Below are 14584 nucleotides of genomic sequence, written 5' to 3' on the forward strand. Positions count from 1 at the left end.
AGACAAGAACAAGAAGCATCCAGCAGCTCCAGAAGAGCCAATGGCAAAGCGGAGGTGTAGCTCCATGACTCAAGCACAGCTGCTAGAGCGTCTCCAGGTCTACTTGATTGGCCACATGCTAGAGCCCTCTCTCCCTCAGCCGTCCCCTCTCAGCGGATGAACACCATGACTGAACACACTCACTCCCAGCACCATTACTGAACACACAGACTCACACACAGACTCCAAGCACCATTACTGCACACAGATTCACACAGACTCCCAGCACCATGCCTGAACACACAGACTCACAAAGACTCCCATCACCATTGCTGAACACACACACTCACACTCACTCCCAGCACCATGCCTGAACAAACAGACTCACACAGACTCCCAGCACCATGACTGAACACACAGACTACCAGCACCATCACTGAACACACAGACTCACACAGACTCCCAGCACCATGACTGAAAACACAGACTCACAGCACCATGACTGAACACACAGACTCACAGCACCATGACTGAACACACAGACTCACAGCAACATGACTGAACACACACACTCACACAGACTCCCAGCACCATTACTGAACACACAGACTCCATTAGCGGTAGGTGAGTGGAGGATAGGGCAGGATGAACACCATGAGTGAACACACAGACTCCAGCACCATTACTGAACACACAGACTCCCAGCATGAACTGGGGGAGTGGAGGATAGTGCAGGATGTACACCATGACTGAACACACAGACTCACACAGACACCCAGCACCATTACTGAACACACAGACTCCCAACAGTACACTAGGGTGGAGGATAGTGTAAGATGTACACCATTACTGAACACAGACTTTATCAGCAGTACACTGGGGGAGTGGAGGATAGGGCAGGAGATTGTGTGATGTCATATGTTCATGTTTGGCCCTTTCTCTTTAGCTGTACGCCTGTTGTTCCTCTAAAGATTACACAGCAAGGGAAAAGGGTTTAGGGAACCAATCAATGGGAAGGTCTTCAACAAGCAGTGGGTCACTGAGGGCAGATAAAGTAATAGGGGTGGGTGTGCGCTTTCCAAAGAATTGCCAATAAAACCAATCTGTGAATAGAGAAGGGCAGCTGCAATGTCCTCCTTTTTCATTATGGTATGGTATTGTCCTCCATGTCCTATGGATGTGCAGCTCAGCCAGTAGAGCCACGCTTGACTCCCCACAACTCTTCAGCCTGTGTGGCTCTCCTGATCTGACACTATTATCAACACAAATTCATGTACATGCATCCAAAAATTCACTGGTCAGGAAGGATGGATACACTTCCTCATGATAATTACGACTGCACCTACACGCAGACAGGCGTCATATAATGTTTGTAATATAACGTCTGTCATATAATGTTTGTCATATAATGTTGTCATATAAAGTTTATTTATAAAATGTTTGTCATATAATGTTGTCATATAAAGTTTATTTATAAAATGTTTGTCAAATAATGTTTTTTTGGTTGTATTTCATATTCTTAGCCTTCACCATTCCACATAAAAGTTGGTTTGCTGGTAGCCCCACATGGCTGATAAGGATGGTTAGGTTTGTGTACGTAGGTGTGCGTTTCCCCTGGTGCTAGTGCCCCTTGAAGTGGGGTGGGATCAAAGTACCTTTTGGGGAATACCTTCAAAAATTGATCCAGCAATTGTCTAACCAATATCTTGGTTCTTAAAAGGTTCAAACTTCACAAAATTTGACATCCTGCAACAATACCAAATAAAGCAACATTTTGGTTTGTTTATACTTGGCTACATATCCTTCTAATGTTCCGTTTGACTCACTCAACAAAATGGCCGCTAACGGCAATCAAAATTCCTGTCTGTGTTAATGACTAATCAATTTTGTAAGTTCATTCATAATGGCACACAGAAGCTATATACAGAATTTTAAACAAATCAGCTAAGATAAAAGATGTCGCTTCAACAACCTAAAACATGTCTTCCTGTTCTTTTGACATGGTTTGGTCTATTTTCAAAATACCAATCCTTACATAGCATTAATAAAATTCAAATGGTCCTTTCTCACCTGTTGAAGCGGTCAAATCATTCAACCTTTCAATACTTGTGGCAGTTCACATATTATGCTTCACATCCTATCAGTGTACAGCCGCCACTTAATTCTAGGTTCTTTCACTGAATTCTTAGCTCTTTCACTTAATTCTTGCCCATTCTTTCACTTTCTGCAGTGGTCATATTACCCACCACTATGTCGTAGTAGTAAGTCTAGCTGTTAAAAGAAAAGTTTTTTGTTGTTAAATGCAGAGACAGCTAGAAATTTCAAATCTAGACAGATGACATCATCTATTTAACCAGATATATTGTTGGAGGAAAGGCAATGCACTTTACCAAAAACCAAAAAAACGGCATAAAAGGATGACAACTTTTCCACATGCCCTAACAAGCTTTCATATTGAGATGGCATTTTAAATGACAATGTTAGGGAGAGTGTGTGGGCAACTACCTTTGTTGTGAATGTTTATGGAAAAGCTCTGCCCAATTAAAGGCTTAGACCTGGGAATATAGAGTATCAACAGTATGGGGCCATTTATCTTCTGGAAATAAATACATAACCTCTGCCCTCCTGGTGGCAGATGAAAAGTGGAGACCTGTTGATTTTTTTATACAGAGGAGGTGTGTGTGTGTGTGTGTGTGTGTGTGTGTGTGTGTGTGTGTGTGTGTGTGTGTGTGTGTGTGTGTGTGTGTGTGTGTGTGTGTATGGTGTGTGTGTGTGTATGTGTGTGTACATGTGCAGGGTGAATGACTGTGGAGGGGGGTAGTGGCTTTGAATTTGTTTTCTCAGAGCAGCCACGTGACTGAGCCCTGGTCACCTGACAGGATGTAAGACCATATAAGGCAAAATGAGGTACAGGCAGTCTTAAAGGAACCAGAGCCATTTTTCGAGAATCCCTCCAACACACCTCTTTTGAAGAAGCAGCTAGTGAAAGAGTGGACGAGAAGAGCATTCTCTCTCCTGGAGAAACACCTCAAAGCACCACCTACGCACTCTTCCTCGCCACAAACGCCCTCCCTAAATCAACAGCTTATGCAATGCGCCCTGAATGTTCTCCTGATTATGTGTCTCTCTAAAGCTCATATTTGATCCACCATCCATCCAATGAATATCTGTGATGATCATCTGTATGTGGAGCCCCTCAGATGAGAGAGAGGAGATGAGAGAGAGGAGAGGAGAGGAGAGGAGAGGAGAGGAGAGGAGAGGAGAGGAGAGGAGAGGAGGAGAGGAGAGGTGGGGAGAGGAGAAGAGGAGAGGAGAGGAGAGGAGCGCTGCGGTGCGGTGCGGAGCAGCAAGGTTTTAGTAGGCTTCCTTCCCCTGTCTAGAGCCTCCACCTCACACTCATGCTAAACAAAAGCTCCTGTGAAGACTGTGACTCCTATTAATAGTCCTGCTGGCAGAAAACAGCTGCTGCCCCAAACACAGCACATCTAACTGACAGAATAATGATGGGGGGACAGAGAGAAAGAGAGAGAGGGGGAGGGAGAGGGAAAAGCGAAGAAAGAGAGATGGATGGGAAGGATGGGAATAAAAAGGAAAAGGAAAGGAGAGGTTTGGGAGGGTGGAGAGCATGGATGTATAGAGCATGGATGTATAGAGCATGGATGAGAGGCTGACATTAAGGTGCCGTACGCAGGCATGACGATGAAAGGACCAAGAGCACAGATACAGTTTGGCTTCCAATGAGAAAACAACAGATAGGTACAGGAGCTCTGAGAAGAGGCAGAGAAAGAGAAAGAGAAAGAGAAAGAGAAAGAGAAAGAGAAAGAGAAAGAGAAAGAGAAAGAGAAAGAGAAAGAGAAAGAGAAAGAGAAAGAGTAAGAGAACGAGATGATAACATTGAGTGGGATGATATGCCATGACTAGAGGGAAAATGACTAGAAACATGTGCTGCACCATGAAGGGGAAGGTGGAGGAGAGACACACACACACACACACACACACACACACACACACACACACACACACACACTCACACACAGTGCATCCATCTTTTTTGTTAGGGTATGCATATTCATTGCTCAGTGGTTGTGCTTATCTTACACACATTTGCATTGTCTCTGGAATTAACACTCACTATGTGTGTGCCTCACTATGTACGACATACAAACACACATATTCATGTAAACATAGAAATATGCATAAACACACATAATATACATCTACTACAGATTTACAACACTGGGTCTAGAGAAAAGACAGATATGAGAGAGCAGGGGAACGAGATAGACGCAAAAGAGACAAAAAGCTGAGACAGAGGGAGGGAGGGAGACAGAGGGAGGGAGAGAGAGAGGGAGGGAGAGAGGGAGGGAGGGAGCGCGCGCAAGAGAGAGAGGGAGGGAGAGAGGGAGGGCGCGCGCGCGAGAGAGAGAGAGAGTCGGTCTGTGGGGATGCAGGCAGGGGGAGGAATGAGGTTTCCATGGCAACCTGCGGAAAGGCTGAGCTCTGGGTGTCCGTTCCAGCTCTGACTGCGTGTGTACTGCACCGGCCCTCGCCTCTCCGCCACCTCTCCATCCTCCCCCACTCTCTCTCTCTCTCTCTCTCTCTCTTTTGTTCCCTCTCTCCATCCTCTTCATGCACACACAAACACACACACACACACACACACACACACACATTCCTCTTCTGTGATAGCATCCAGGCACAACACATCGCTACATTTGATATCCCTAACACTCCCTGTGAAACACAGGTTTCTTCAGAGCACGAGAGCATGCCTGAGAAAACGGCACTGTCATACAAACAGTAAGACTGCAAGCCCAGAGCCATAGCCCTCTCTCCATTCTCGCTTCACCTCTCTCTCTCTCTCTCCCTCTCTCTCATTCTCTCTCTCCCCCATACCCCTCCCTCCTCCTCCTCCTCCTCCTCCTCCTCCTCCTCCTCCTCTCCCTCCCTCCCTCGCTCTCCACGCCCCCGCCTCATGCACTAGTTCTGAGCTCAGCTGAAAAGCCAGTGCCTGCAGGCAGTGTGCTGCCATGTGCCACTGGCTGCGCTGTGATTGGGGGAGCATGTGAGCTGGGTCTGCCCCTCTCATGGCCCCCTCAGGTCCAGGCCTCCAGCCTCCTGAGTCCCACAACACCCCTCTTCATCAAGTCTGTGTTTGCAGTCGTGCAGGAAGGAGGAACACAACACACCTGCTTCATCAAGTCTGTGTTTGCAGTCGTGCATGGAGGAGAAAGTGTACACTGTGCTCATCCTTTGAGGATCATTTACAGAGAATTAATGCCCAATATAGCACAGCAACAACAGTTCTTTTTTTGATTTTCTGGGACAAAGCGCCAATGTGATATCCCACACATGTAGATGATGGCTCCCAAACACTAGTACAATTTCACCATTATAACATCAACAATTTAGAACAGCATGCCTGTTTGACATCTGAAAGAAAATTGTGCAAAATTGATATATGATGGCGGAAAGATTGCTTGTAAGTTTTCGAAAAAAACAAAATAGCTGTTCTCAAATGATCAGCTTTGCTGCACAAATATGGCCTGTCAACATGAAACACGAGTGCCTCCATTGCCGTCTATGAGAAGGAAACACTACATTCCGTAAAATCTGCCATTGTTCTACCATGCTCCGGATGTCATGCAGTCCCGGAAAATATTTCAAAGGTCACGGTGCCTAATGAAAAATAACAAATGTCAAAGTGCATTAACAGCGCCCCTTGTGATGCTCCAGTGAGTCGGCTGGAATGAATGAGAGACGAACCAAAACATTCAACCCCCCCTGCCCTCTTTGTGACCCCCCTCAGCCCAATCCCGGGCGAATGTCTCCACCAACCTTAGGCGTCTCGATGTGGGAGTGGCTCACCAGGCCACACACCCGCTCCACCTTCTGAGGGCTCCTCCTGCTGGTCACACGCACGCGAGACACACCCTCCTCTTCTTCCTCCTCCTCCTCCTCCTCATCGGAGTTCTGCAGGAAACAAAACACAAACAAATAATTATTCAATATAGAGCAAGTTGTTATTTTTAAATTCTAATTTTATACAACAGATGGCTGATAACCCCAGATCCTGAGGGGCTTAATATGTGTAAGACCAATCAGTGTAGTCAGCTCCATCACTCCAGATCCATGACAGGAGGAGATAACCCAGTAAGGGCCTCATCTATGGGGGAGACCGTAATGACACAGTAAGGGCCTCATCTATGGGGGAGGCCGTAATGACCCAGTGAGGGCCTCATCAATGGGGGAGACTGTAACGAACCAGTGAGGGCCTCATCAATGGGGGAGACCGTAATGAACCAGTGAGGGCCTCATCAATGGGGGAGGCCGTAATGAACCAGTGAGGGCCTCATCAATGGGGGAGGCCGTAATGACACAGTAAGGGCCTCATCAATGGGGGAGGCCGTAATGACACAGTAAGGGCCTCATCAATGGGGGAGGCCGTAATGACACAGTAAGGGCCTCATCAATGGGGGAGGCCGTAATGACACAGTAAGGGCCTTGTCAAGACAAGAAGGCACCGGATGCCTAAAAGAGCCCGGGTGACGTAATGTTGACTCTTGAGTAACAGTTTCTATGCCAACGTTAGCATTACGTAACCCGGTCACCGCGTACCCCGGCCGCTTATTAGCTTTAAGTCTCAAGAGTCGTTCGAAAGCCATCAGCTACTTTTTAGTCGCTTAATATTGTGCCTAAACGGACACTACGCATCTGGACACTTTTTAGCTATCAGTCAGAGAGTCTCAAGAGTTGTTCGAAAGCCATCAGGTACTTTTTAGCCGCTTAATTTTGGCTGCCGGTCTTTTGTAAGTAAGCACTCATTAACAGGTTTCACCGCTAGCATCTATATTGCTAATAGCAATTCCTCCTTTTGTGCGACAATATTAAGCGACTAAGAAGTAGCTGATGGCTTTCGAACAACTCTTGAGACTCTCTGACTGATAGCCAAAAAGTGTCGGGGTACATAGTGTCCGTTTAGGCACAATATTAAGCGACTAAAAAGTTTTAGCTACACCTGCCTGATGGTATTCTGTAAGTTAGCAATGTCCGCTAGCATATCAAAGCTAGCAATTTTCTAGCAAATTCTTTTGTAAAATGTTGTGCAAACAATGCCCTGTTTTGTTCCAATGTAATTGTGGGTGCCGTCAGATATGTCTAAAAATCACAAAACATTAAGGAGTTTCTTAATTTAAGCACAATAACAGATTAATAGCTTCAAGCTAACAAGATAGCTTGTTACACTAGCACAAGCTAGCTAGCTGATGGAATGTGCTTACTTTGATACATACATTTGATTTATAAACTAGCGAATCAACAACTTTCCTACCAAAGTCAAACATCAAGTACATGGTTGTTTTGGTTGGTTTATTGTAGGTCAAATACAAGCAAGCCGGTCTCAGGTAGCGAAGTTCAATGCAATATGCTCTGAAGTAAATCGCGTTATGAGCGATAAAGAGCCGGAGTGACGTATTGGCGTTGGCATAGCAACTGTCACTCAAGAGTCGTTCGAAAGTCAACATTACATCACCCGGGCTCTTTTAGGCATCCGGTGCCTTTTTAGCTTGACAGCCTCATCAATGGGGGAGACCGTAATGACACAGTAAGGGCCTCATCAATGGGGGAGACCGTAATGACACAGTAAGGGCCTCATCAATGGGGGAGACCGTAATGACACAGTAAGGGCCTCATCAATGGGGGAGACCGTAATGACACAGTAAGGGCCTCATCAATGGGGGAGACCGTAATGACACAGTAAGGGCCTCATCTATGGGGGAGACCGTAATGACACAGTAAGGGCCTCATCAATGGGGGAGACCATAATGACACAGTAAGGGCCTCATCTATGGGGGAGACCGTAATGACACAGTAAGGGCCTCATCTATGGGGGAGACCGTAATGACACAGTAAGGGCCTCATCATTCAATTGAATTTCCCGCACGGGATTAATAAAAGTTTATCCTATCCTATCCTATCAATGGGGGAGACCCTAATGGCCCAGTAAGGGCCTCATTAATGGGGGAGACCATAATGCTAAACCTGACGGATCTGTTGCTGCAGGAAATCCAGCCAATCATCTCATTGGTAAAAGCAGAACTGATCTGACATCTGTATATTTTCACCATGACCACAAGGACGTTTGGCGCATGCACAGTCAGCAAAACAACTGGAGAAGAAGATATATACATCATCAAGCCTTATTTGAGCTAATACAGATAAGTTGAAACAGCTGCCCCAGAGGTGGTACCAGATGGCTCGCAAGGGCAAGACATGGGTCTTTAGGCAAGACTTCATCTCCCAGGAATGCAACACAACTCAGCACACTCACAGGTAGACTAAATGGCTACTCCAATAGCTTTCCCCAAGTAACAATGCTGATGATGTCAACCCGATCACCACTCAAACACTGATTCTTGAGTTCTCCCCACTGAACTGGACAGAAAAATAAACTAATTAAATGTCCGTCAACTTGTGAATGCCTTAACCAATGACAGCTAGTGTAGTCAATCAAAGTACACTTCCAACATAAGGACCAAGAAGTACACAGGGGCCTGTCCATGCAGCATAGACCCTGGATATGCCCTTATGGGGCAGCAGCAGAACTCTAGGCCACAACTGAGACCAAAACGATTCTTTTCTATTTTTTGGATTAGCTGCTGTCTCCACTTGTGCTAATCCATGAGTAGCCACAGTGAGGAGATACCCACCAGTATATTCCTGCAAGCTGTAATGAACACTGACTCATTGCTGTTTGTTGTGCAAACAGGCAGCCCTTCAAAATGGGGAGAGAAAAACAAGCAATGCAGATGAAAACTGGACGAGACAGTTCCATCACTTAGATCTCCAGCACAGAAACATCCCAAACACTGACAGCAGGACGGAAAGGGCAAGGCACAGAAGGATTACTTCAGCACAGCCACAGGTTTTCTGCAAACCGAAGTAAGCTGTGGTTCAAAGGAGCAGATGTGGCCCCTGCACAGAGGTGACAGAGAGGTATTTACAGAAGAAGAGTGTGCTGCCTACCTGCCTGCCCAGAGATGACAGAGAGGTATGTTCAGAAGAAGAGTGTGCTGCCTACCTGCCTGCCCAGAGATGACAGAGAGGTATTTACAGGAGAAGAGTGTGCTGCCTACCTGCCTGCCCAGAGATGACAGAGAGGTATGTTCAGAAGAAGAGTGTGCTGCCTACCTGCCTGCCCAGAGATGACAGAGAGGTATGTTCAGGAGAAGAGTGTGCTGCCTACCTGCCTGCCCAGAGATGACAGAGAGGTATGTTCAGGAGAAGAGTGTGCTGCCTACCTGCCTGCCCAGAGATGACAGAGAGGTATGTTCAGGAGGAGAAGAGTGTGCTGCCTACCTGCCTGCCCAGAGATGACAGAGAGGTATGTTCAGGAGAAGAGTGTGCTGCCTACCTGCCTGCCCAGAGATGACAGAGAGGTATGTTCAGGAGAAGAGTGTGCTGCCTACCTGCCTGCCCAGAGATGACAGAGAGGTATGTTCAGAAGAAGAGTGTGCTGCCTACCTGCCTGCCCAGAGATGACAGAGAGGTATGTTCAGGAGAAGAGTGTGCTGCCTACCTGCCTGCCCAGAGATGACAGAGAGGTATGTTCAGGAGAAGAGTGTGCTGCCTACCTGCCTGCCCAGAGATGACAGAGAGGTATGTTCAGGAGAAGAGTGTGCTGCCTACCTGCCTGCCCAGAGATGACAGAGAGGTATGTTCAGGAGAAGAGTGTGCTGCCTACCTGCCTGCCCAGAGATGACAGAGAGGTATTTACAGGAGAAGAGTGTGCTGCCTACCTGCCTGCCCAGAGATGACAGAGAGGTATGTTCAGGAGAAGAGTGTGCTGCCTACCTGCCTGCACAGAGGTGACAGAGAGGTATGTTCAGGAGAAGAGTGTGCTGCCTACCTGCCTGCCCAGAGATGACAGAGAGGTATGTTCAGGAGAAGAGTGTGCTGCCTACCTGCCTGCACAGAGGTGACAGAGAGGTATGTTCAGGAGAAGAGTGTGCTGCCTACCTGCCTGCCCAGAGATGACAGAGAGGTATGTTCAGGAGAAGAGTGTGCTGCCTACCTGCCTGCCCAGAGATGACAGAGAGGTATGTTCAGGAGAAGAGTGTGCTGCCTACCTGCCTGCCCAGAGATGACAGAGAGGTATGTTCAGAAGAAGAGTGTGCTGCCTACCTGGGCTTTGCTCTTCTGTGTGCCACAGCCACCGCTGCACAGACACTCCACGGGCAGCAGAGGGCAGCCTTTAGAGCAGGCCATGACTGAGGCAGGGTCATCAGAGGTGTGCTCCCCTTTGTTACTAAAGGATCCTCTTTGGCTGCTGCAGTCACCACACACCCCAAAACTGTGTTGCTGAGTGTTTGGCATTTGCTAGTAGATGTGTGTATACAGTATACACACATAAACAAACCCACGAGGGCAGCACATGCCTTGACACCTACTCTACCTGTGACACTTCAAGTAGAACCAGAGTCTGACATATACACACAGCCAGTGGCCACAGAACACGTTCTTCCTAATATAACAGTATCTCTCTTTATTCATCAAATACCATCTATAGCTTAATTGCTGTCAAACCACAAATGTTATTGGATGTGCAGATGAGTCTGATGGGACATCAAATCTTGCCCACGGGTAATACTGGCATATAACTTCTCCTGTTGAGCCAAGATCAACTTCTCTTTGCTTTCCATTAGTGCATGCATATATCTTCCTTCAGCCCCTCTCCACTCCTCTTCCCTCTGTAGTCTTTAGCCTCAGGTCCCTAGAGGACAAGAACAGGGTCGTGCTGACTCTAGGTTTCTCTTCCTCTATTGCAATTTTTATACTATATTATTATCCTCTGAACTGAAGGCTGCTGATGCATCATGTAAGACCTCACAGACTCCTTCCCAATACCATTTGAAAGATGCACGTTTTACCTTATGTCGTTTATTTGATTGGTTGACATGTCTTGAGACAGCCACACATTAGGATCTTCCATCTGATAGCACGGTGACCTGCCAGAGAGTCTAAGACTGCCCACACAGTCGACTCACTGCTGAAGCTTGTCTCTCTCTCTCAACCATGACATTCGTTTAAGACGTTATTAAAAAGTACGATTCTCCTCTGGTGGAATGAAAACATTCAGGATCTGCGGGACAACGTGACAAAACAAGCCATGTACTGCTTTTATACCCTCAAGATATGGCTTATGTGCCAGAGAAGTTTCTTGCCATGCCAAATGTGCTATTAGCTTACAGACATGTTTTTCACCACTCCATGATGATTCTTATTTTTCTTATGATTCCCTTTAATTCATGTATTTATCCTCAATCAAAGAGTGCTCTAAAACTCCTCAATTTACTCCTTACAGTTAGAGGCGGACGATACACATGAGTGTCACAATATTATGGTTTGTGACACAGTATCGATTTTTAATGAGTAGTTTACCTGCAAAGATTGGAGGGAGACAGTGGTTCATTTTGTGTTGTTTTTAAACCCCAGACAGCTACATGTGTTCTAATCTTGAGCCATTTAACTCTTCCACGCCAACTTAGCAACATCAATTATTTATGCATATGGTGGTGTGTTCTTTACACTTTGACAGTTTTCATAAAATGTGTTTAAACAATTTGCAATATATCGCCTTGCTTACAGCAATATTGCAATATATTGAATCATGACCACTTTATCATGATATGTATCGTATCGTCAGATTCTTGCCAATACACAGCTCTAATTACAGCTGCTGTTTCTTTCTTTTCTGGTCTCTCCTGCCTCTCTGCACCAAATCATTGAATTTGCAGACTCATTTTATTTCATTCCTAGCCTGTACTCAGGTGTGGATGTGTGGAGAATACTAATGAGGGCTTCGCTGGGTGTCCACTCTGCCTCTGCGGCTGCCTCCACGGTGCCCCCCCCCCCCCCCCCAGCCTCTCAGCGTTCCCCTCTCCCCGGCCTCCACAGTGCCCCCCCCCCCCCACAGCCTCTCAGCGCCCTCTCTTCCCGGCACACACAGCACTCCACCTCTCAGAGGGTACAGCAGCACACGCAGCTTTATAATGCCCATGGGTACACTAAGCTGTAGCTCAGTCTGTGGAGAGAGAGATCTGTGGCGTCTTTATGTTTCAGCTGGATATACTGGATAATACAGACGCATGTAACAGACCTCCACCTTCACAACTAGGAAAACTAGTGTGAGTACTATCAGCATTGAAAACTAGTGTGAGTACTATCAGCATTGAAAACTAGTGTGAGTACTATCAGCATTGAAAACTAGTGTGAGTACTATCAGCATTGAAAACTAGTGTGAGTACTATTAGCATTGATAACTAGTGAGAGTACTATTAGCATTGATAACTAGTGTGAGTACTATCAGCATTGAAAACTAGTGTGAGTACTATCAGCATTGAAAACTAGTGTGAGTTCTATTAGCATTGATAACTAATGTGAGTTCTATGAGCATTGAAAACTAGTGTGAGTACTATCAGCATTGAAAACTAATGTGAGTACTATTAGCATTGAAAACTAGTGTGAGTACTATTAGCATTGATAACTAGTGTGAGTACTATCAGCATTTCACCATAATTATCACTAAGAGGTGATTCTCAGCGGTCAAGTAAGCTTTAAGTTCATAACCGATTCTTCTTTTGAAAGCATATACCGGTATGTTATGCAAACAGCTGAGTGAAGGAAACACATGATGTTCACACATCACTGCTGAATATTTACTTTGTGATATGAATCCACACAGGGATCCAGCTGGTGCAGATCTTGAATGTTGATTGTTGAATTAATGTTTAAAGTGTTACATTGTTCAAATATTAATATGACAGAGCCCCATTCCACAGATAAAATAACATGCAATGAAAGCGTTGAACTGATAATGATTAAACCGGTGTGTAAACTCGCAGTGCAGTGGAAAAGGTCCCTTTTGGAAGAGGCCCTGTCACACAACAGTGACTCCTGCTGGTTGGTCAGAGTGCTGATCAAGTTTGGTGAGAAGACATCAGTCAGCAAATTCAAATGTAGTTTAGGGGGGAAATGCAAGTGTGACACCTTTCAAACAGTTCCAGGGGTCGGCATGATAAGAGAACATTTCCACAAAAAATGGAAGTGGAGTAACTAAACTGATTGGAAAGAGGGGAAAAGGAAATAGAAACTTATGTAGTATTTTTGTTTAGCTTTGAAGGTATGCTTTTGTAGGTATGGAGTTTGTGTAACATCCTCAAGTTTATTGAGATGGTACAAATGGTCATGGAAAGGACAGATAAAGACATCAGTCATTCCCACTTTCCAGTGGAGACAGCAGTTTGCAATGTAAATAAGCTTCTATCCATGCAATGAACTAGCCTAATAAAAGACAGAAAGAAAACAAGAGGTCGCTCCGGAGATACTCATACCGTTGCAAGCTTGTCCCCAGCTACCTCAAATGTTAACAGTATATGGTTGTTTATATGTTTACATGTGGGGACCCATTTAGCATTATACCACAATGTAGTGTATATAACAATATCTCCATAATGTTGATATTAATGAGATATAACGACTGACAACCCCAAATGGACCCTTTAGGAACACCAAAGCCTGGTTCTTGCAGCAGCACAACCATGTACTGAAACAAATACAGACATAATAAATGAATGAATTTAAACTGTACTGGAGGTGTTGTGAAGACATCGGTTGTCCAGTTGCACAGAAGCTACTGGAGTATCACATCAAGATGGCTAAAAGAAAGATTCAGTCGATAATTATGCATAATTAAATGTATCTAATGTGACTACTGTTATTCTTGTTCTGTGGTTTACATACATTACATTTAGAAACAAGAGACAGACAGCATACTGGAGGCAAATATCTGACCATTACTGATGCTTTCTAGGAAATGAACCCTTCACTTATGACATTGGATGCCCCATTGTGTAACATCAGGCCATTTTGGTTGTGAGAACAAGCTTCTTGAATGCACTTACCATGTATGTACATGTTGGCTTTCATTCACTTAAGTCAGAATAAACTCATTCTGACACAGCAGACAAAACAAATTGGTATGCAGGGAGAACTTCTCTCTAATCCAAATGCAAAAACCAGACCAAAGTGTTTTCACTTAAGGGGCCAATGATCAATTTCATTACAATTCTGGCTTACCTTCAGAGGGAAAAAGTGATGAGGCAATATTAAATCATGTAAGTGATGAAATATCCCATCTGGGGACCATTAAAAGATCAATGACTAGGGATTCCATTGCAATCGCATGAATGAGGCACAATTTATGTGTAGCACAACCTGCCCAACCGGACCAATGGACACATGCCGGTACACATTCCTCGCCCACTTGCGGGCTCCTTTTCTCCCAAAAGCCTGCTGTGGCATGAGGCTATGTTCCCTGCCTTGGCAATAAATATTTGGAGTGGCCATGTGACTGCAGGCTCTTGTAATGAAAGGTCTGCATTGAAAGACCATGAGGCCTACCGGCAGGCACAAGGTGTCACCGCTGCAGCGGAATTCCCAGAAATTAGTCAGTCTGTGGAGGGTCTGCCCTCACTCCCTCTTGTTTCACTCAGACTGTGGAGGGTCTGCCCAGAACTCCCTCTCTCTCACTCACTCGGACTGTGGA

At 45.5% G+C, this 14584-nt stretch overlaps 1 protein-coding gene across 3 annotated transcripts in view; it reads right to left on the minus strand.

The window, feature by feature from the left end:
* dlg3 (discs, large homolog 3) overlaps positions 1-14584 on the minus strand; it is a gene marked incomplete at its 5' end in the record, with an annotated part of 106241 nt that overhangs the window by 76871 nt on the left and 14786 nt on the right. Inside the window, one exon of one of the 3 annotated variants that reach the window (XM_080841119.1) lies at positions 5818-5925. In XM_080841119.1, the coding sequence (XP_080697245.1) occupies positions 5818-5925 (108 nt within the window). Of the gene's footprint in view, positions 1-5817; positions 5935-14584 lie in introns of those variants that run through there. The other 2 variants (XM_080841120.1, XM_080841111.1) reach the window with 2 other exon arrangements.

Source organism: Sprattus sprattus, assembly GCF_963457725.1.
Source record: "Sprattus sprattus genome assembly, chromosome: 6".
NCBI lineage: Eukaryota > Metazoa > Chordata > Actinopteri > Clupeiformes > Clupeidae > Sprattus > Sprattus sprattus.